Source organism: Hermetia illucens, chromosome 1, assembly GCF_905115235.1.
Source record: "Hermetia illucens chromosome 1, iHerIll2.2.curated.20191125, whole genome shotgun sequence".
Taxonomy (NCBI): Eukaryota; Metazoa; Arthropoda; class Insecta; order Diptera; family Stratiomyidae; genus Hermetia; species Hermetia illucens.
This window is the reverse complement of record NC_051849.1, coordinates 211,486,983-211,509,610: the sequence shown is the minus strand read 5'-3', so window position 1 is coordinate 211,509,610 and position 22,628 is coordinate 211,486,983. Positions and strand designations below refer to the sequence as shown.

The 22,628-nt window shown below is 40.3% G+C and overlaps 1 protein-coding gene across 2 annotated transcripts; it reads left to right on the top strand.

Moving 5' to 3' along the window:
* Positions 1 to 3,261: 3,261 nt before the first annotated feature.
* On the top strand, positions 3,262 to 17,756 carry LOC119660976 (cytidine deaminase-like). 2 transcript variants are annotated; one of them, XM_038070061.1, is made up of 2 exons: positions 3,262 to 3,915; positions 13,689 to 14,291. In XM_038070061.1, exons 1-2 carry the CDS (start codon positions 3,855 to 3,857, stop codon positions 14,093 to 14,095), a joined length of 468 nt encoding a protein of 155 aa, XP_037925989.1. In that variant the 5' UTR covers positions 3,262 to 3,854; the 3' UTR covers positions 14,096 to 14,291. The 2 variants fall into 2 exon arrangements, with proteins under 2 accessions (XP_037925989.1, XP_037925983.1); XM_038070055.1 differs by lacking the exon at positions 13,689 to 14,291 and adding an exon at positions 17,208 to 17,756 and having other exon boundaries at positions 3,282 to 3,915.
* The last annotated feature ends 4,872 nt before the right edge of the window (positions 17,757 to 22,628 follow it).

Here is a 22,628-nt window from a genome sequence, read left to right as displayed (position 1 = left end):
CGGCTAACAAACAACCTTAAATAAGGAGCCAAAGTCAAGTAATCTGTTAAAAATATCCGTATTGCATTCGGCTCTAGTAATTTGAACCGTAATTGCCTGAAGTTCTTATTGCGGCTTCAGTTGCTTCTTCTGATAATTCCACTATCGGTAATGCCGCATGTCTTATAACTTGGGCTTCATGAATTAAAATTGTATGGATTGTAGGTGACATAGGGTGCCTTCATATAATTAGACATACTTTTTGGCTGTTTCGTTAACTTTTTCGACGTCAATATTGTTTCCGTTGGAAAAACGTCAATATTGTTTCCGTTCGAAAATAATTCCGTCCGATTGATGAGGTCAATATCTATTCTTCTTGCCAAAATTCGGTTTAATTTTCTTCTTTTACTGCTTGCAGTCTTGTTATCTATAACTGGTCGTGCTTGTCATTTCTTCATTGGCATTTTATACGCCACATAGAGCAAGGATTCAAAGAACCGAATCCTCGCATGGAAAACTGACAAGCTAAACTTCAATGCTTTTGGGTTTTCTTTATACCCTTTATTCAACTTATTGAAGTTTTGAGAGGTTTGACCAAGATTTTGAAGCGCATGGTTGATAAAGTGTCGACGACAGCATTACGTACTTTACCGTTGATCATGGTAGATAATATGGCGAGCTTAATTTTCACTGTCTCATGTGAAACTGGCACTAGTTGATCTGTTAAATTTTTAACTTGAGTTTCAATATAAGAGATTTCTTGCTTAGTGTCATACGGGTCGCGGAAGGTCGCGGTTCAAATCTCACAGTATCTTGATTTAACGTCGGATACCAGTCGACTCAGCTATGAATGAGTTCCTGAGTCAAATCAGGGTAATAATCTCGGGCGAGTGCAATGCTGACTACATTGCCTCCTACAGGCTATACTGCAGTGTACCGTTACGGTCTTGAATGAAATGCTCTAACACACTTCAATGGCCTGATCCAATTTAATTGTTGCGCCAACGGTTATTATTTGTCTCTATTCCCACTACTGCGTTAACTAACATCAACTGCATACGCCCGTTCTGTGGCTGATACTTCCTCCATAACCCCATAGTTTTCGTTACTGTCTAAAAACGCGGTTATTATCAATTTGCTGTAGTTCATCTTTACTTAAATTAGCTTTTAAAAATCTCAGAGATCTATTCAAAATATTGTTTTTTATCATTACAACATAGAGTAATATTCTTGAGTTAATTCTCCAACAATGAAAGCTTTTACGGAGCACTTTTCCTTTAGATTCCTCTATAAGGTTGTATATTTCTCGTTTTGTGAAACTTATAAATTTCGAGTTATTATCAGCAATATCTGCAATGAATAGGGACGGAAAGATTGTACTATAAAAATAACATTTAGAAATGATTAATAATACTTGGCCGTCCGTGACTATGGCTTAAACTTAGCGCCATCAAGCAAAAGTTACATATGACGAATTTTTCCAATATAAATTCTTATATTGTGCGAAAACCACCTGTCACAAATGAAAACAGGCACTCGTCACAATGTCCTTTACAAGTCTGACAAATTTCAAAACGATCGGTTCAACCAGCAATATAGATAAAATTGGCTGTAGCTGTTTTAATCTAAACTGCGATACAGCATTAAAAAAGAAACTAAAAAATTATAAATTTTTTTCGTTAACTAAATGATAATAATTTTATTTATGAATATTTAAAAACATCGAGTTTGAATAGAGTTTGACAAGTGTCCCAAAATAGCTTTCTTTTAGCAATTTGACATTTGGAAAATGCATTTTTGCAGGTCTGGTTTGAACATCTCTAATAAATCTTATCTGACTTATATTAATTCGAAAAGTCAGCGCTCAAAAGGAAGTATAGGACCTAGGGCGAAAAGTGGATTAGTACCCACGATGGAGCATGCGACCTGCTGACCCACCAATAGCTCTACTACCAAACCCTATCTCCACCTCCACGTAGTGACCACTGGAAGCTCTTTCTTAACGAAAGACTGCAGACGGAGGAGGATGAAAGCGAGTCTCCCGCGCCTAAAAACGGGTTGGGTAGGGCTGACAATCCTACACGGAAAGTCACAAAAGGGGCATTGGACTGGATTGACTACACAACGACGAATCCGACAATGACAACGGAATAACGATTTGCGCATTTTCTCATGAAACGTGCGCTCCCTGTATAGAGATGAAGCTGCCAAGCAGCTAGCCGATACCCTGTCCCAATATAAGACTGATGCAACAGCATTACATGAGATGCGTTGAACAGGGACCGGTTTTTTGCAGAAGAGCCACTACACCCTATATTATAGTGGCCATCCGATAAACCATCTGCTCGGAGCACGTTTCTTAGTCAGTAAAAAAATGAAACCGACTGTGTCTTCGAAAACATGCGAGGCATATTCAGAAATATGAGCCTCATTAACGCTCTTGTCCCTACAGAGGAGACTGCAGAGTCGGAGAAGGATACCTTATACGAAACAGTATAATATACTCTCGAAGCCTGTCCTAGATATGACATCAAAATCATAATTGGGAGTTTTAACAGTCAAGTAGAAATGTAGCCAGTATTCAGAAAGAAATGGTTGTTGGAAATACCTGGTTTGCGCGGGAAGCGCTCCACAAACAAATGTAAGCCTCTCCAGACGGAACCACTTTCAACAAAATTGACCACGTGTTGATCAAACGCCGCCACCTCTTAGCCTTGATGAATGTCAGAACATATAGGGGGGCCATGATGATATATATAATTTTATTTGAAGCCTAGACCTTAGTCAACTGACTAGAACAATATAGGATCGGGGATCGATTGAAACAGCTGTTGCAGGTTAATTTCCATTTCTACACTTGCCATTGTAGGATCCATATTTTAGTCAAGTACCATATAAAAGGCTTGCGTCATTCATCAATCAAATCAACAGTTTAAATCACAAAATTTAGCGAGAAACCTTCTGCATAAGAGATCAATCTGTCGCCTAAAATGGAAAAACTTAATAAATGATTAAGATTTTTGAATGTAAATTAGATATAGGGTTTTCATGAGAAAGGTTGGAACGATAAAAAAGCAACTTTAGAAATTTTTCTCGATTTTTCTTTATTGAATCTTCCGCAAGAAACTTTTGAAGTGTAACACCCGCCTAACACCAGGCATTAATTAAAGCGGCTAGTACACAGCACACGCCTCCTCCAATGCATATTGCTATGTACATACGTATGCACAAGTGAATATATACAAGCAGTGGACTATGCGTACGGGGTACTGAGAGGGAAGAATTCCGGCTTTCATTCTAGCCGGCGGAAGATACATTGAGGAGAGGTGGCAGATACGTTGCCCCAGATAGCTGAGCTGTCATAGAATGTTTTGGTGATTGATTTCTCGTTTCAGTGCATTCAAGTCCTCAACCGGGTTTGCTTCGGGCGGTCATTATCGTTATTTCAATCGAAAGTGTCGTTATTGCATTATAGGAGCTAATTTTCGTGGTTTGCGAAACGCAGTTCAATTAGTCTAGAAAACAATCTATAAATTGAGAAAATACCACGATTGTCATCTAATACTCGCCGCCGATACCGATAAGTGGATCATCGGAGCAGCTCGTAGTCGTCGTATGTTATTAAGAAAACATTTCCGTGCACGCGATCTTTTCTGGTGCCAAAACTGTGAGGCGCGAAAATACGTCACAGTGCAACAAATATAAATATCATATTTGTGATGCGATAAGTTTCAAGGTGGAGAGAAATTAACGTCGAAGCAAATTAAGAAAAACTCACCCATTTGGACGACAGCCTCCCGCCAGCGAACAGCGCCCGCTCAACACGCCAGATTTCCGCAACTGACTCGAGATTTTTTTTTTGGAAGACGTTGAATATGGCCCAGCAAGCAGAGGTTAATGGAGTCAGTTCCAATATCAAGGATTTCGATTCCTTAGGTAAAGTATAGTAATTATTAGTTCAATTCAGTTCTTATTTCATTAGTATCAAATACAAGGTTCGACGTTGGGAGGAGGTGAAGATGCTAGAAGTATCAAGTGTCGTTCTATCTTTTTAGCCACTCTAGATACATTCGTTCCAATCGTTCCTAGATCTAAGTTTGCGCCAGCAAATATATCGTTAAGATTAGCAGATTTTACGTAGATTTCGTGTGTGTTCCATCTTGGTCAAATGTGGTCTCAGTTTACGTAGTTGAGTTGTTTATGATTCAAGTGCTTTCGTATATTTTCAAATCTTTCCTGAGAGTATCTTATCTTCTCATAGAAAGTAAATCATAGAAGCAAAATATATGTGCTGAGATGCTCATTATGTGCACCCAGACCCATAAATCTGGGAAATTTCGACATTTAAATGTTAAGAATGTAGATATCATCATACAATTTCAAGGTTAGACTCTGTTAGGAGAAAATATAAGAATATTTGGAAGCAAACTCTAAATAATCGATATCTTATCAAATTTTATAAAAACCTTGCTTTCCTTAGTATAACAAGTGGGAAAACCGGAAGCTGGGCGCTTCAGGTATGAAAGGTTTTGTGTATTTCTTTTATAACGCCATTAGAACCTAGCACGTAATATATGCGCTGAGAATATCCACTTTCGGGTGATAATGACATAGAAAATCTTCAATTTTCAAAGAAGTGACAACTTTGACCTATTAGAACTTTGGTAGTAATAGTACGATTTCCACCAAACTTGTTAAGCTCTATATTATAGCCTATATTGCTACAAAATTTGTTGATGCTAGGTTGAACTCAAGGAGGAGTTCTGCAGCCAGTTACTGAAAATTATAGTAATATACTATTATTAACTTCATTTGAAAGGATATCGGAATGGACGATATTTCGGAGCCTAGCCAACATATAGTGGCAGCCTCTTGATTTTCTTCAGATTCTTCGGTTGGGCAGTTTCTGAGACTGGCTCCGTTAAATAAATTATCATTTTTCCCCCCGAACCTCCCGCCTTCCGAACAAATGTCAAAACTAAGACCAGCATCGGGAAGTATCGAGACCTTTCATTTGATACCCCACATGACTAAAAATGCACACCCCCCTTTTGCATGTATGGGGGCCTCTCCTTAAATTCGATATTAAAGGATGTAATTCACTCACATTTCCCAACTTTCCACCAAATTTGGTGTCAATCGCTGCTACAGTCTTGGAGAAAAATGCGTGTGACTTTAATAAGGTTTTTTTTTTACACAAAACCCCAAAAAGAATACGGATAATATTTTGGACTGTTTAACGACTCCACTTAAAATCTCCTAAACCTCCTAAAGTAGACGTATCTACTTAAGTTGGAAGAAGGGCGTCGCACGCCTAACTTCTTCGGCAACTTTCGTAATTAAACCCCAAAAAACGCTGCTATTTGTTTTTTTTTGTTACCAAAGGTCACTACTTTTTCTCATTTTTCATTATTCTGTTAAGGGAAAGTCGCACCGCGTCCTTGAAGAACTATTTATTAAGGAGCAGTTAGATTATCTTTTCATCTCCTTTTTTTATGGCCGACCCCTCCTCCATGTAACATCGTCTAGAATGTCACAGTAAATATTGTTGATACCCTCCAGATCGGTGCTACTGGTATGGGAGATGTGGAAGGCCTTTAGGGTCATCCTTGTTTGAAATAGTTTTCCTCGGTTAGTATTTTAATCCCATCCAGAAGTGATACATGGCTCTCATTTAGACATAATACCAGTTTAAGCCTCGTATGAAAGACGTTTCTAAATTGTTAGATACTATTTCTGCAACGAACTGTAATTTCTCATGATATGAGTTGAAGTTCTGGAGAGTATTGTCTATTCCTTCTGGCGAGGATAGTAAGCCATCAACGCATTTGATAAGCGCTTTCTGGGGCTGTAGTCTATCAAGGGTATTTTTCTCATCATCCATTACGATCTCTGCCACCATAGACAAATTTAATTATAATGTCAACACATTAATTTAAAAATTAAAAATATTAAAATATATAGTGCATTCATAAATGATAGAACTACTTAATTTTTTTCGAACATTTTTCATAACTTGTAATAGTAGTTTTTCAATTACCTTGAATTTTTTCTGAGAACATTTGCATAGGTGACGCATCTACTCCGATTTTTTTTAAATCGAAATCTATTAATGGTATCACTTACAGCATTCATATATGTATTTAAAATTGATCCTTTCTGTATCCCGTCATATCTTTAGTTTTTTAATAGTGGAGAGTTCATATTAGAGCTTGAGGACGTTAGGTGCACCAGACATACAACAAAATAAATAGCAATTCCTTGGTCAATGCTGTCCCTCCCTAGAATTCCAGCAACCACTTCGCTGCCGTTCAGCTAGCTCCTCCGCACGACGTCGAGAATTTTTACGACGGGCATGTGGAGGAAACGATCTACGTCTCTTTAAGGTGTCTTGGGGTTGTATGAGTTGCCTCAACGCGTCGGTAGTCGCCTCAGGATAATAAAAAATCACCCGTTGTGTCGCTGGTAATAAGAGCCTTCGTAAAGTTGTGGAAAGTTCCTATAAAGGTGCTCTATGTTTTTCTGGGCCCTTTCGTAAAATTTCGCAAGTTATTCCAAAAACCTAAAAAAAATTTGGCGAAATTGACTGCGAACTTCCGCTTGCAAATATTGCAGGTTCCCCGAAGTGTTCCATTGGATTTGGATATTGGATTGGATATTAAATGAAGAAATCAATAAAAAAACCATTTTAATATTGAATTCGCTTCCCACGCTCTTGATAACTAAATTGATACGTGTTAGCAAACTAGAAACAAGATTCTTGGCTGTTTGACGCTGAATTTTGACCCAAGTATCCTTGATTGCCCTTTTCAACTCTGCAGTGTTGTTGAAATGGGGGCAATCGTGGTAAAGGTTCTGAAACATGATGTCCAATAGGTTTCCTGTTAGGCTAGATAGAAAGATATTTTGATGAAAAGGGTTTATGAAATTTTCCAGGCTGTTTTCTCTGCTACAATTTTTTTTTAAAAAAAACGTCAAAAATTGATGGCGTGGGAGACTTTGGGTCACTGAACCTCTCCGAGGTTCATTCTATTGCTTTGAATGTGTGCAATGACATATTAAAATTCCAAAGCGAATGGCCAAGTATTTTTTAAATCTTCCACGCCAACCCAAAAAACATTGTTTTCAGAAAAACGCGTTTAAAAATTTATTACAGGATTGACAGTAGTGAGTACAGTACAGTACAAAAACCGAATCATAACCGGTAAAACCAGCTTCCAAAGTTTTTCAACATGCTAACAAAACGAGAACGTGTAACATATACATATAAAGCAGACGTTTTGAAGAGAAAGGTACGATACCAGAAATAAGAGGCTCAAAATGCGGCTTCGACCCCGACCTCCTCCCCTTCATTTTCAAAATCTTATATGACTTGCATATTCTTTCCACATATTTTCAGATTTATTTTAAACTAAAATCAATCATAAAAAAAAATTACAAAAATTGACCCCGTCACGTCCCAGGAAAATTTGAAGGTCAATCTAGAATTCGAGCTATATTAGCGGGTAGTCAGTCTTTTGTAGACCGCAACATATGAATTGAGGAGTCCTAAGTCCGCATCTACATGATGTCGTACCGGACCAAGTAGAGAGCAACTTACTTCCACTCTTTTTGGTCCGCGGGATCCTTTTTTTGGGCTTAACACCTAAAGTTGAATAAATAAAAGAGGGATGAGGACGGCTTACGGTTTCGTACCAGGGCAGAGGCAACCCATCAGACGCTGCCTCAACTCTTCCCTAGGAACAGCGTGGGCGAAACAGTTCGCAGGTGTTATATGCTCTTTTTAAGGTTTTGTGTAAAACGGGTATTATGTTTATGGGAAAGAGATTGACAAAAAAACTATATGTTGATGTGTTGTGCTTTAATTTATTACCAAGTGTCATTCCTTGAGCATCAGATAATCATTTGTTTTCCATAATATAATGATGGCTGTAATATAATATCCCACATTGAAAATCTCTACCATTGGCTCGAGCGCCTGAAAAAATGATCTCCAGCTTGTGCAAAACAAAACCTTATTTTAATCGGTTCATTATTCGTTTACCTTTCTGTCGTACTCACTTTTCTCAGAAACGATATTAGGTTGGAATTGTTAGCCTACATGCATTCTGTAAAAATCTTCACGTAGAATATGTTGGAAAGTTTGGTGGAAATCTTACTACTGCTGACAAAGTTATAGTGGCTCAAATTTGTCTGTTTTGCTTAAATCTATCTATCATGTCTACAAAAAATGTCGGTATCATACTAAAGTGATGAAGGGAACAGAACCCTTCCGTCTATTCGGAAAGGTGACCATATCTAAAACATTGGAAAATGAAGATGAAGTGCTGTGGGAACTGTCCTATGCCAACCTATCAGGAATGGTGCTCATGGGAGAATACCAAACCATACGAAAAATTGTTTAAAACACGAAGAAAAATCTTCGGATAATAATGCTCGCAGATCATTGCAGGCTAAATTATCACCTGGGGAAGGAAGCGAGGGATACCTATTCCGCTGATTGTTAGCCCACAAAATGTCTATCCCTTTTAGTCGAATTTTATGATATGAGTATATTCCTAGCTCCAGTTCAATGGGCTATTAAATAAGATATTATGCCTAGTGAAGACCTGAGTGCTACAACAAAAGTTCCTCTCTTTAGTAAAGAAAAAAAATCAGTGTCAGACTTTTAGATGGGGTTTCAAGGAAACGGAATATACCCTTTCACACACATCATGTGTAAATACTGTTCCGAAAATCAGCGTCAATCGTGCAAACCGATTGGTATACCTATTTTATAACTTTAACCACTTTTCCTTGAAATATCCAAAAAACTAATTTAATGCCGACAAGAATGACTAATCATTTAGTTATATTAAATAAAAATCGTCCTATTTCAACCACTATTTTTACACTCCCATTCGAGGGTTTGGCATCAACCAAACCTAAATCCTAGATTAGAAAACTGCAATTTATTCCTCTTGTAGCAGAGTATCATTTTCCCAGTAGGATAATAGTATCTTATCTCGTCGCTGTTTTCCCCAATGTAATCTTGTGTTTAATGTTGGACTTTTGCCTCGAAAGATATATAATCGGCCCCACTGGTGGGGGCTTAACTACAGCTTGTGGGTGGGTTGTCATTGAAATCTAAGATAAATCACTAAGCTTGTATACAAGCAATCAGAGAAATAACGCAAGTAACTCCATAATCCCCTAAATTACTCAATCCAATATGCGAAGAAAAAACTGGAAACTTTTTGTAAAGAATCATCTAACGGAGGGGAACCACGTTAGAATACCAAATACTATCTTTAGGAATGATGAGCGTGAGCATATCTTCAAAATTTTTCATTGCCATAGAGGTCAGAAAGGGTTATCTTGGATTGAATATATTATCTCCTGTTTCTAAATTTATCGTAATTAAGGCAAATACCAATTAGTTTGATAGTGAAATGTAAGAAATTTAATTTGAATGGACGCCTATATCACAAAAGTAGTCATTTTCCCCGAAATATCACCTTATCCATTAATTCAATTGAAATGAGTCTAGGCAAATGCATAAAAATACGATAAAAATCGGTTTATATCGAGTGGTTGGTCACTTCAATTGTTTTCCGTTTCCCATATTGACTGGCACCATTCCTGGCTGGAGTCATATAATTGCATAAGACGTTATTTTATTGAATCATTGAATCATTCTTTGAATAATTACCATTTCCTATTATTTGATTGCTTCCTGCAATTGGAGAATTTGTAATTAGAGTTCGCCTAGGGCTTCCCAAAAGAAATAGAGGTCAGCTTGTCTCACAGCAAGAAATTCTCAATTAAGTTTTTTTGCTAAAATGTTTGGATGGATAGCCAACGGAAAGTTATCAAGTAAAAGATTTCCTCAATGGAGAAAATAAACCAATTAGTACATTTGCTGATTTTCGTTTTGCTTTATTATTATTACCGAAAATGGGATATCAAAATTTGGGACTTTTTCATTGAAATCTGTTCGGCTCATAAATAAGGTCCTCATTAGGCAAGTCAGCTTTTGTAGATTCCTTACTTTAAAGTTACAAGATAGGAATTCGTTGCCTACAATACAATCATCGCTCATTTGTCACACTTTTTTGGTTTCAGTGCCAGGACGTGACTACCTTACAGTCGTAGATCGTCCAGTACTTTACACCTGAATTGTTTCAGTTTCTTTACTATTTTCTTCGTAGTATCATGACGTTATCGTTCTGAGGATAGACTGCTGATTTTACTGAGAAAGCCGAGTTCTGTTCGCTCACAACCTCTCCAATGTCTTGAGACAGAAGACTGTTGTCATTGTTTTTTCGAAATGGCGTCTTTCAAACCGCGAGCCCTTTGAATGACATTTAATATTTTCGCTGTTACCAAATATCGAGAGCGTTAGCCATTGAAAATCAATGTTCCGGTTTCAAGAATACTGACCATGCCTTTAACATTTCTTTACTCTGAATCTGAAAATAAATTGCAAGCCGTGTCAATCTTCTATTTTTGGTGATAGAAGGGGTGGAAAGGGTGTTACGGTGGACAGGTCACTTAGTCCGTATGGATGAGGATGATCCAGCGCAGAAATATAGCTATAAGGACAATATGTATGGTAGAAAGTACAGACGAGGTAGACCCTGCCTGAGATGAAACGATGGCGTAGGCCAGAACGCCAGACAGCTTTTAGGGATATCGAATTGGTGGACCTCCACGCAAAACCGGGATGTCTGGAGTTCTACTAGTCTATGTCCTTACTAAGGCAGGGCTAGACCGGATACCACCTGTTGCGCCGTTGATGATGTTGAAAGGGTAGAAATGAATATTTCTTTCTGATGCGGTTCACTTATAAAATTTGTCCAGCTTTTTGGTTTCTCCGTCCCATATGGCCAAAGGGTTTAAATAAAGTAATTTTTTGTTAATATATGAATTGAAGAGTATTCTCTAATTTTGTCGTCAAATTCCTGGTCCCTCCACGAAATTTTTTGGGTTGAAACTTCTGTCTGCAACTAAGTGGATGATGGCCCATATTCAAAATTAGCTATGCTTGATGTAATGGGCTTTATCGGACATTAAATGTTATGGATTTCCGGAAGTCCATAAACTTTAAGCGTAATGTAGGTTTTACATTGTTACTCTCTTCTGTAACTCCCGCTTATTTCAATTTGATGTAAGAAAGTGAAAGTGGGATATGAAGAACACAATACAAACTGATGCCATGATTTCAGGTTATAAAACAATTACCTCGTAGCCACGTAGAATAGTCGGAAACCATACTGAAATTAAGGGCGAACCTTTTGGGACCCTCATATATCGTCATCAAAATGTGTACTCCAAAAACTGCAATTTTTTTTCTGCAGTAGAAGGAGAATTCAAGACAGATATCGACCAGAGGGGACAGGAAGTTCCAAAACTGCCTTCCTCTATGCAAGCGATTTCGCTGATCGAATTAGTCAAGTAGGGATACCTAAAATTGGAAGATTTGTGGGGTAGGGTTACATCCCTGCTTGATGACATCCGGGAATCAATAAAGCTGGGATACTTCGATGAGGCATCGCATATTCAAACAATTCGACGGTTCAGGGTTGACAAGAAAAATAAATCCCTTGTACACTGTGATTGCGTTACAGCGTAGAAAGGGCGTCTTCCTTGAAATAAACACCAAAGAAATCATTACAACAGATTTGGCCATGGTCATGGGTATTCACTGTGATAAGAGGGGTATCCACTAGAGTAGGAGGGTGGAATATAATGAGCGCAGGTCCTAAAGCTGATTCACTTTAATCCATCTGGTTTTCCAGGATCATCTTTAGGACCTGTCCTCATCGTATTCCACTGGAGTAGGAGGACTGATAATATATTGGGTCTTACCACAGATCTATAGAGATTGATGGCCTCACGGGGTGTAAGACCCCAAGAAAAATCTTGTTGAAAAATTAATCAATTAATGGACCGAATGACCGAACTCGTCCTCGTTATCTCCCTGTCTAAAATGGTGATGGATTTGACATAGGCAAGGGTAAGATTATTAATTTTAATGAGCAGAAATGTTTCCCTTCTTCTTTTGAAGGATATAGATTGGAATTTAGTTATGTTGATTGGTAGGCGCAATCTTCGGGATTCATCAACAAACGCAGTTACTTGCCTTTGCAAATATTTGGAAGTCGACAACCAATCGTCTCCAGTGGCCAAAATGAGGCAATCGTCGGGATATTGGAAGATTTCAATGCTCTCAGAGCATTTGATATGCAGGGATGTTGTATAGATATTAAACAACATTGGACGTGTTCACAACAACGCATCCTTGAGGAATACCATTTCCAACTTGAACACTGCACAGCCCTAGTTCTAGGCATCGATTAGACATTATTCTTGACACTAACAAAACAATCTCAGGAGGAAAGCGGAAATGTGACATTATGTCGCTGAGGGGAGCCAGATCAATCTTCTCATAGGGGTTCTTCACATCTAGCACCACAGCCAACACCTGCTGACCTTTACCTTCTGCTATCGAAATGTGTAAAAGGATATCATTGATGCAAGCAGATTTACTGAATAATGATAAACTTCAAAAGGTTAGTACGTTTTACTACTTTGATACCAAAAAGAAAACACTGTAAGTGAGACCTACCTCCACTTCACATATCAGTGCAATTAGGATAAAAATCCGTTCTTTGTGGTTGCCGCAAGAAGACCACATATAGGAGGTTCATCTCCCGGCGCATTACTTGAATTTGTATGGTGAAAGAAAAGCATCGCGCACGTATACCGTTCTTCAATCGTATGCACAAGGAACTGATTGAAACTATCGTAGAACCCACTCTGCATAATATTTTCGGTCACGTGAAGCCAGGCAGCTAGTCAGGTATCTGGTCCCTAGTCCAAATATACGTGATCACGTTCCGTACCATTTAGAAATTGGATTTGTTCTTTTTTCCTGTAGGTAGTCTTCTTGGGTCGACGCAATAGTGAACGTCTTAAATCTTATTTAACCATGTTGCCCTCCAATCATGTTGTCCCAAGGGCTAAGTAGCTTTAAAGACAACGAATGCCGCCTTGCGGGTATTAAAATGAATATGTTGCGCTTAATCAGTGGTATAGCTCACTATTAAAAAATATGATGAGCTGTCATCTGCACTGATAATAACTCATTAGCTAAAATCATATCATAGGCTTCGTACTATGGTAATAGTAACCAATTGGGTCGAGGCCTTGAACCGTGTTAGTGCAAGCACTTCATTTAAGACCATAACGGTACACTACAGGACTACTGTACACTGAAGGAGGCAATGTGGTCAGTATTACGTTGGCCGGAGATTATTAATCTGGTTTGACTCATGTACTCGTCCACAGCTGAATTGACTGTTATTCGACTCCAGTCCTAGCAAGGACATAAATCCCTCTGCAACTAGTGAGATTTGAATCACGACTTTTCGCTGCGACAGCCTAGCGCTTCAATCACTAAGTCATCTGGACACTTTCGTACCATACTGTCGTTATAAAGATGGTAGCAATTCATTATAAAGGTTGATATACTGCAGGGGAGAGCAGTGTTATTTGTAAAAGGTTTTTTTTTTCATTTTTTCTGTGCTCATTTGCTTGCTCCACTTATATAGGCTTACTAAAACACAACTGGAACATTGTCCCATCAATAATAACCTGAAAAACATTCGTGCCCTGTTATTTCCAACTAATACCAACCCTAATGATTTTATGGAATTTATTTTTAGCACCTTCTATTCAAGAGCTAGTTGATGTTGCCATCGCAGTTCGAGAAAACGCCTACTGCCCTTATAGCAACTTTCCGGTTGGAGCTGCAATTCGTACTACAGATGGAAAAATATACGCAGGCTGTAACGTTGAGAATGGAGCCTACGGGCCGACAGTTTGTGCCGAAAGAACTGCCATTTCGAAAGCGGTTAGCGAAGGATACACATCATTCACAGAAATAGCAGTTGTTGCTTTCCAAGAACATGATTTCACATCACCTTGTGGAATGTGCAGACAATTCATGTCGGAATTTGTTTCAGATGATATGCCAGTATATATGGCTAGACCTTCGTGTACTGAGGTTTTATGTTCTTCAGTGTGTGGTTTACTTCCTCATAGGTATATTCCAACTCATGATAAAAAGTAGAGAGTTCCATGTTCTTCTGAAGTTTAAATTGCTAATGTCTTCCTTCTTCAACATTTGATATTTTTGTTGATTCAACAGCGATATATAGTTTTATGTAAAACATAGTTTTCAAATTGAGATGAATTGACCATAGAATAAAATTAGGTATAAACAGATAATTGTGGATTGTGTCGCAATAAAATTACTTAATTCAAAATTGTTTAGAATTTCTCTGCAGACTACGAAAATCTTTTGTTATTTAGTTTGTATATGTGGTTGCCAATATCCCCTAAATTGTCCATAGCGTGTCAACACCTACACGCCATCGTTGTCAGTTTGTCATAATACCCCTATTGTTCTCTGACATATGTTTTTAGGGCCGCTAACTCTTCGGTCATTCTAGGATAGTGGGTTGTATGGCAAAGCGAGCAAGCCTTTTTTAAAATGTCACATACTAACTTGATCAAAAAGTTCCCGGCTTTTCTTAAAAAATAAAGAATACCTGTTTATTGTTGAAAATTTATATTGTCCTCTTCAAAGTAGACCCTATTGACTGCAAGCCACTTATGCCAACGCTTGATCCAGTCCTCGAAACATTTTGAAAATTCCATATCCATCCCATCCATCCATTCTATCTTCGGTTTTTCCATCATCTCCTCTCGGCTACTGAAACGCGTTCCTCAATGGTTTTTTGATTCGATTGAAGAGGAAGAAATCACATGGGGCCAAATCAGGTGAATTCGGTGGTTGTTGGATGGTATTCGTGTTGTTTTTAGCCAAAAACTCGCGGATAATGATGGCAATGTGCGACGGTGCATTATCGTGGTGCAAGATCCACGAGTTGTTCGCCCTCAAATGCTTGCGTTTTTGACGGACTGATTCACGCAAACGTCTCACAACACCCAAATAGTATTTCTTGTTGACAGTCTGATCTTGGGGCAAGAATTAACCATGCACCACACCGTGATAATCGATGAAAACCGTGAGCATCGCCTTCTTCTTTGACTGGAAACGCCCAGTTTTTTTCGATATCGGCTCATCCGACGCACGCCATTCACTCGCCTGATGTGTTGACTGTGTGTCGTACTCATAAACCCACGTCTCGTCTCCAATAATGATGCCATTGATGAATGTTGAGTTAGAATCAGCCATGAAAACCATATCTTTGGCGATGAGCACACGGTCCTTCTTTTGCATGAAATTCTCGAAAATCGTGAACACGCTCAGAGACACATGTACTCAACTGGACGTAACTTTCACAACTGATGATGAAATAATGCCAAACTTTGGCGGCAATATCAGTGACAGTTGACACAGTGACACAGGATAGCCGAGTGATAAGAGCGCCACACGGCGATAATTACGAGAACGTTTTGATCAAGGTAGTATCCACTGCTACCTCTGCTTTCTGATCAACATGTCGACCGATACGTGTCGAGCTAAAGTACTCCGATGCATGTACTTTTTGCTAAAATTTCCGTTCAAAGTCCTAAGCCCGTTCCCCACAATTACATGCCGTTTTATCCAGTACTTTTGTGTGAGCTCCTGAGGTGCTACAATTTTCCAGTACTGTGGGTAACACGATCGCAATGCGCTTATGGAAGATTACGTGTTGCTGTAAGTGGCAGATGAGATTTCCTAAAGATCAGATTTGCGATCGTGATGGGTGATCTGAGTTCCAAGCTTGGCTCTGATGAAACTTTGCTCAAGCATGTGATTATCAGGTATGCTCATGGTGAACGGTTTGTAGGTTTCTGACACTTTCTCCGCATCGTCATCATCAGTATACATCCATTAGTCCATATTGTGATCAGCAATAGATTTAGTAATTGTCTTCTGAGCATGAATAACAAAAGGGATGCTAACATCGACTTTCGAAGGGTCCATTATCTGATGGTCGCCTAACTTCGCTAGTGGGTCTGTGCGCATGGGAGCAGATTGTCGACCCCACCAAATCCAATAAAGGACATTTAAGTGAATCCAGGAGTGGGAAAACTTTCATGTTGCCCCAACCAACAGGCTTCATTCCTAGTGCGAGGGAAGTTGTGGACAATGTCCAAAAGAGATGTCACAAGAGTTGGCTGACTTACTGGTGGAGTGGGCGTGATACGCTGGAGCCTCATTGCCGTGGCAAATGCCGCGAGCGAATTCTGCCATTGCGTTTATTAGATAAACAAACAACAAGTCATCCACGATGATGAGCAACTCAAGAGGTGGAAGAAGCACTTCACTACATTTGAAATAATTAAAACTTGTTTTTTTCTATTCGCTAGTGATATTTATTGGTCTTGCAAACACCAATATTTCGGGAACTACTTGTTCCCTTCATCAATGCTAACAAGTGGTTCCCGAAATATCGGCATTTGCAAGACCAATAAATATCACTAGCGAATAGAAAGAAGCAAATCTTATTTATTTCAAATAATTTAATCGTTAGAAAAACCGCGAAATTACACTTAGACGAAATTACACAATTCATAACCGTATGACATCCTGAAAACTTCTACCTCCAAATAGAAGTTGAATTATTTTTGGCATCAACGCGGTTAAATATAGTAAAACCGCCAGACTCGGAAATGTCTCTTGCGGCCCCTGTTGTCTCTGCAGGGTTGGTACATCCATTCGTTTTCTTCAGCTCCACAAGCGGGGTCGGCTCGTCGTAATCGGTTTCGCCATTTTGTTTTATCAAAGGCCTGATCTGGATACAATCGCGAAGTTTTCAAATCCTCATCTAGCGTATCAGGGGATTTGAAAGCCTCATCTAGCGTATCAGGGGATTTGAAAGCCTCATCTATTCTTCATTGACTTCGAGAAAATTTTCAACAACGTGAACAAGGAGAGTATCTTGATTGCTATAAGCAAGAGGACTAAAATCTCAGAAGTGGAATCCACCGGGGCTATAACTCTTATAAGGTCTGCATCTACTTCTAAAACAATAACTACAACTCTGTTTGCTATATAAAAAAGTATCTTCTCTTCTGTTGAATCTTAGATTATCCACTGTTTATCACCATAGTAAAACTATAAATTACTCTCCGTAATCTTTGCCATACTTAAATTAGCTCATGCCATATTAACACACTTGTGTATTTAAGTAATTTCTAACGTCATATCTCTATTCTAATCTTTTCAGATAAATCAATCCAAGAGTTAATTGAAGCAGCCGTACAAGCGAGAAAGCGTGCCTATTGCCCTTACAGCAATTTTGCCGTGGGTGCAGCTATTCGAGCAACATCTGGAGAAATTTTCACAGGTTGCAATATTGAAAATGGATCAATAGGACTTTCTCTTTGTGCAGAACGTGGAGCTATCGCGAAAGCTGTGAGTGAAGGACATCGAGCATTTGCTGAAATCGCAATTGTTGCATATCAGGAAAATAGCTTTACATCACCATGTGGAATGTGCCGGCAGGTGCTGTCGGAATTCACCCCAATCGATATGCCTGTTTATTTGGCCAAGCCAGCACCGTCACGTGTACTATGTACTTCAGTGTGTGGACTTCTACCTCATCGTTTTATTCCAGACTTTAAACTACCGGAAAACCTGAATTTTAAGGATGTGTAATTTTCTCAGTAGAATTGGAAGGTTTCGATGTTATAAAGGGCATTTTATACACTATACTATCTCAAGGGTTATTATCACGATGGTTATACATTTTTAAATAAACTTTACATCACTTGGACTCTTTTCTATTATTTAAATGTATCTATTAAGGGAACCATTAAAAATCAGGGGCGGTCAAAGGGTAGTATAGGTCCCAGGGCGAAACCCTGCGCCTGCAGAACCAACACCAACAGCTCTACTACTATCTCCACTTCCACGTAGGGATCGCTGGGAGTTCTTTCTTAATGAAAAACTGCAGACGGAGAAGGATGAAGGCGAGTCTCCCGCGCCTAAAAACGGGACAAAATGTACCAACGGGTTCTCCAGGTTGGGGGTTGGGTAGGGCTGACAACCCCACACGGAAAACCGAAGTTACGAAGCCACGGAAGGAGGCTCCGACAGGATGCATTTTAAACGACGAACCGGCAACGACAACGTAGGGTACAGAAGAGACTGTCGATTCGGAGAAGGATACCTTCTACAAGGCAGTTGAGCGGACCCTCGAAGCCTGTCCCAAGTATGAATCATACTTGGGGATTTTAACAGCCAAGTAGGGACGGAGCCCGTATTCAAGTGATACGTTAGCTCTCATAGTCTACATAAGGATACCAATGATAACGGACTGCAGATTATTGGAAGTACCTGGTTTGCGCGGAAAGAGGTCGACAAACAAGCGTGGGCCTCTCCAGACAGGACCACTTTCAACCAAACCACGTGCTGATTGAATGTCGCCACCTCTCAGCCCCCGAAATACATATCAGAGGGAAATGGATGCCGCAATAACCGCAGGCAACATGAGATGAACCACCTGAAGAACGTTATCATTGAGAGAGATTTATCACGAAGTCGAACGGAAAAGCGACTTCACAGCCTGGGAGAACCAACGTGTTTGTGAACTCAAGTACAGGAAGCAACCGCACCACGGAAGTTTTACCAACAATTCAACAGGATGAAGCCTTATACACCTCGATGCTCATCCTGCTAAGCCAAAGGGGGAAATCTGATTTCCGCCAGAATAGGCATATTGGAGCGATGGGTTCAGTATTTTGATGAACTGCCCAACAATCGAAATATCGGCGAGTTGGAGGTCCCGTCAACTGAAGACGACGGAAAAATGCTGCCACCACCAAGCATAGAAGTAACAGTCGCTGAAATTCATCGGCTTAAATACCATAAGTCGTCAGGAGCCGATGGAATTACAGCGGAGTTGGTTAAATATGGAGGCGATCAATTACACCAAGCGGTTCATCAACTTGTGCTCAAGGTATGGGACAGCGAATCAATTCCTGACGACTGGCAACGAGGCATCATCTGTCCCATACATAAAAAGGGAGATATTACGCAGTACAGCAATTATAGAGGCATCTCGTTGCAGATTACCATCTATAAGATATTCTCCGCTATTTTGCTAGGTCGGATAGTCCCATACACCCAGAATTTCATTGACCCATACCAAAGAGGTTTCATTCCAGGCAAATCAATAACAGATCAGATTTTCTGTCTGCGGCAAACGATAGAAAAACTGTTGGAATATGGATATCCGTTGCACCATCTTTTCATCGTGTTTAAAGCCGCCGGAAATGGACTGTAGAGGACTCGACGTCAACGAGTTTGGTAACTTTCTTAGCAATCACTTTTAAGAGGACAGAAGGTAATTCGACAGCTCAAGAGCTGCATATAATGGGATAGAATTTGACAAGTCGTGACTTGTACGAAATTGGGTTCCTGGATAGGATTCAATTTCGTTTGCAAGTAGGCCGGGGCATAGACCGTGGAGGACCCAGCATAGCTAATAGGTTTCTGTAAATATTGAGGCTTTTGGGTGGGTGTATTTCTTGTTTAATCCCAGTTATACATTTGCTGTTTGATGAGTGACACCGATATGGTTCTACCTAGAAATTGGATGTTTACAAGCTCCAATAGACGCGATGATAAGACTATGTAGGACAGGTAAATAAGGAAGGAAAATAATTGATGAAAAATTAAAACAGAAATGGATCGAGGATGCAGCCCTCAGCTACTTCAGACGAGGGAAAATATGAAAACAAGTTGACATGATTGAAAAAGGCATGATTTACTTTACTAAGTAAGATCTCAACCAAGGGATAATTCATACGATCGGTCACTAGAGTCGAAAGCTTCAAAGGAGTCAGTATAGATTGTATGGACATCCTTTCTAGTATTTAGAGACTTCCCAATGAAGTTGGTGAACTCTAACAATTTGATTACAGTCGAGCGACTCCGTTGAGACCCATACTGACCCACCATACCTCATTGTGAAACGACGTACTTCACAAAAATTTTGGAGGATGAAAGGATTGATACAGGACGGTAGTTTTGGTCCAGCGTAATTTTATATATAACTTCGGACCTGCGAACTTTTCTGCAAAGTGAGGGCTCTACCCGACCCTCCAACAATTGAGTAACTTTAAGGGAAAAGATAATTTTCGTGAAAAAGAAAAGTAATTAAAGTATTTGAGGCGCTTCCTCACTTTCTAGTCCCAAGCCAGTGCCTGTAAGTAATTAAAACTACTCTGCCATTGATTGTGTGCAAGGAAATTACGACGATTCAGCTGGCCGTGCTGTGAATTTGTAGTGTTATTATTGTTGAACTATTTATGTGTTACGAAATTACTGAAGTCCTGCCTGGTAACGATATAACGGATTTCTTTGGTTTCATTACTGTTGGTTTTTCAACGGGAGCTTGGAGCAAGTATCGGCTATCTATGACAAAGGCGAATCGCGTTAGCCATGAGTTTGAAAAACAATTTTCTCAGATCCAATTACTTGTGTGACCGAGCGCAGTTTGTTTCCAGTGACCGAGGTCGCCCAACAGGTGGCGAATGCGAAAATTGAAAGCGTCGCCTTTTCGCACTGTCAGAGGACTGCCACCATTGCTGCAATTCTCACTCACGGCAGCGAATCCGTCAATTACCACGTATCTAGGCGCACTCAAAAAGCCAGCGCCCCAGGAAATCTAACGAGCGCGGCCACCTATCAACATATGCAGCAGAATATACCAAAGGACAATGAACAACAGTAGGGGTACTCCGCAGCAGCTGCAAATCGAGCCACCTTCACCAACTGCAGCATTACTACAAAGCGTAGTCTCTCTGAACCCGGTAAGAATGGTTTTCTGCACCAGATTAATGCTACTAGCTCCCCAATTTTGTTTAAGGTACGTTTATTACCACCGCAGAAGCTCGCAGTTGCGCGGAAAAACTTCTTAAGCAGGGTAGCTACAGACCTTCAGATAGTTCTTGGTCTTCGCCATTTTACATGGTCCCTAAATCCAATGGCGAATGAAGACCTTGTGGCATCTACAGACGTCTGAATGCTCAGAACATTCCAGATCGTTATCCCATACCACTCATCCACGACTTTCCGCACAACCTAGCACACTGCCATATTTTCTCAACTTTGGACTTAGTCAAGGCACACGATTAGATTCCTCCAGGCCCCGAAGAAATTTGAAAACGGCAATATATACACCTTTTAGACTCTGCGAGTTCACTAGGATGACCGTTGACTCTGCAACGTGGCGTAAACCTTTAAAAGATTCATCCACTCTGTGCTGCGAAACGTCAACTTCTGTTTCGTATATTTGGATGATGTTCTAGTCGCGTCTTCCTCTGAGTCCGAGCATTTAGAACGTCTCGAGTGCATTTTGCAACGTCTCCTTGAGTCCGGGTTAGTTCTTGACGTTGAGAAGTGCAAATTCTTAAATTCGCAGGTGATATCCTCTTCCACCTGATTATCCCTGAAGGCATCAAACCGGACCCAGTCATGGTGCAAGAGATTTCGAGCTTCCCGCTTCCAAAAACAGTTAAGGATCTCAGAAGGTTCTTGGTCGCCACCATCAACCGATCCTTAACGCCTTCTTGGACCGAAAACCAAACTCTCCCGTCTGATTGTGCGGTTCCCAGTGTACAGCCACTGGGAACCACACAATCAGACGGGCGTCTGCGTCCGAGACTATCAAGGAGCAGCTGATGGAGGCTATACTTCTGGCATTCCCTCAACATGATCCCTCAGATATTGCCGTAGGTTCTGCTCTTCACCAAAAAGTGAATCAAATCTGGCAGCCGTTGAGTTTCTTCTCCAAACAGCTGAATCCCACTCAACGGAACTACAGCACCTATGATCGTGGGTTCATAACATGGCATGTGAGGAAAGAGGTAGGAGTGCTCCCTTGGTCCACCAATCGTTTCCATACAATCCACCTCGATATCATTGGCCCTTTTCGAGACTTGCACGGTTTCAGGTGTTGCCTCACAATCATCGATAGGTTCACGCGGTGGCCTGAGACAATACCTCTTAAAGATATTACTGCAAAATTTTGTGCCCAGGTCCCCTGTGGAGAATGAATTCCACATTTTAGTGTGCCGGCGATCATAATTAGCGACCAGGGAATGCAGTTTGAGTCCTCCCTTTTCTCAGAGTTGGCAAACTCCTCGGCTTTAACCGCCACCGAACAACCGCGTACCCCCCAATGGGCTCGAAAGGTGGCACATGATGCTGAAGGCAACTATAATGGCCCCTTCATGGTCGCATGTGCTACTACTCGTTTTTCTTTGAGAGTGAGACTACCCACCGATCCTGTTCTCAACGCTGCCAGTCTGTTGCATTTCCTCAAGGAAACAATGCCAAAGCTAAAGCCGTCACCACCAACCAACCACACGAAAACCATGGCTGATGCACCTAGAAATCGCTCTTCGGAAGCCGCTGCTGCCATCTTGTAAGGACCTCTTCGAACTCCTCAAGCCAGGCTGACATTATTATAGACTAAACGTCGGGGGCACAGTCAAATTGGTCCCCTTGGTTCGACTAAAGCTCTTCGCCTAGAAAGAAAACGCGACCAAGGCGATATGCACGCGAAGCGTCCGTTTTCACTTGCGGCAGCAGCCCTTTGGTTTCAGCTGGGGGTGAACTGTTGTAGCGAAGCGAACAA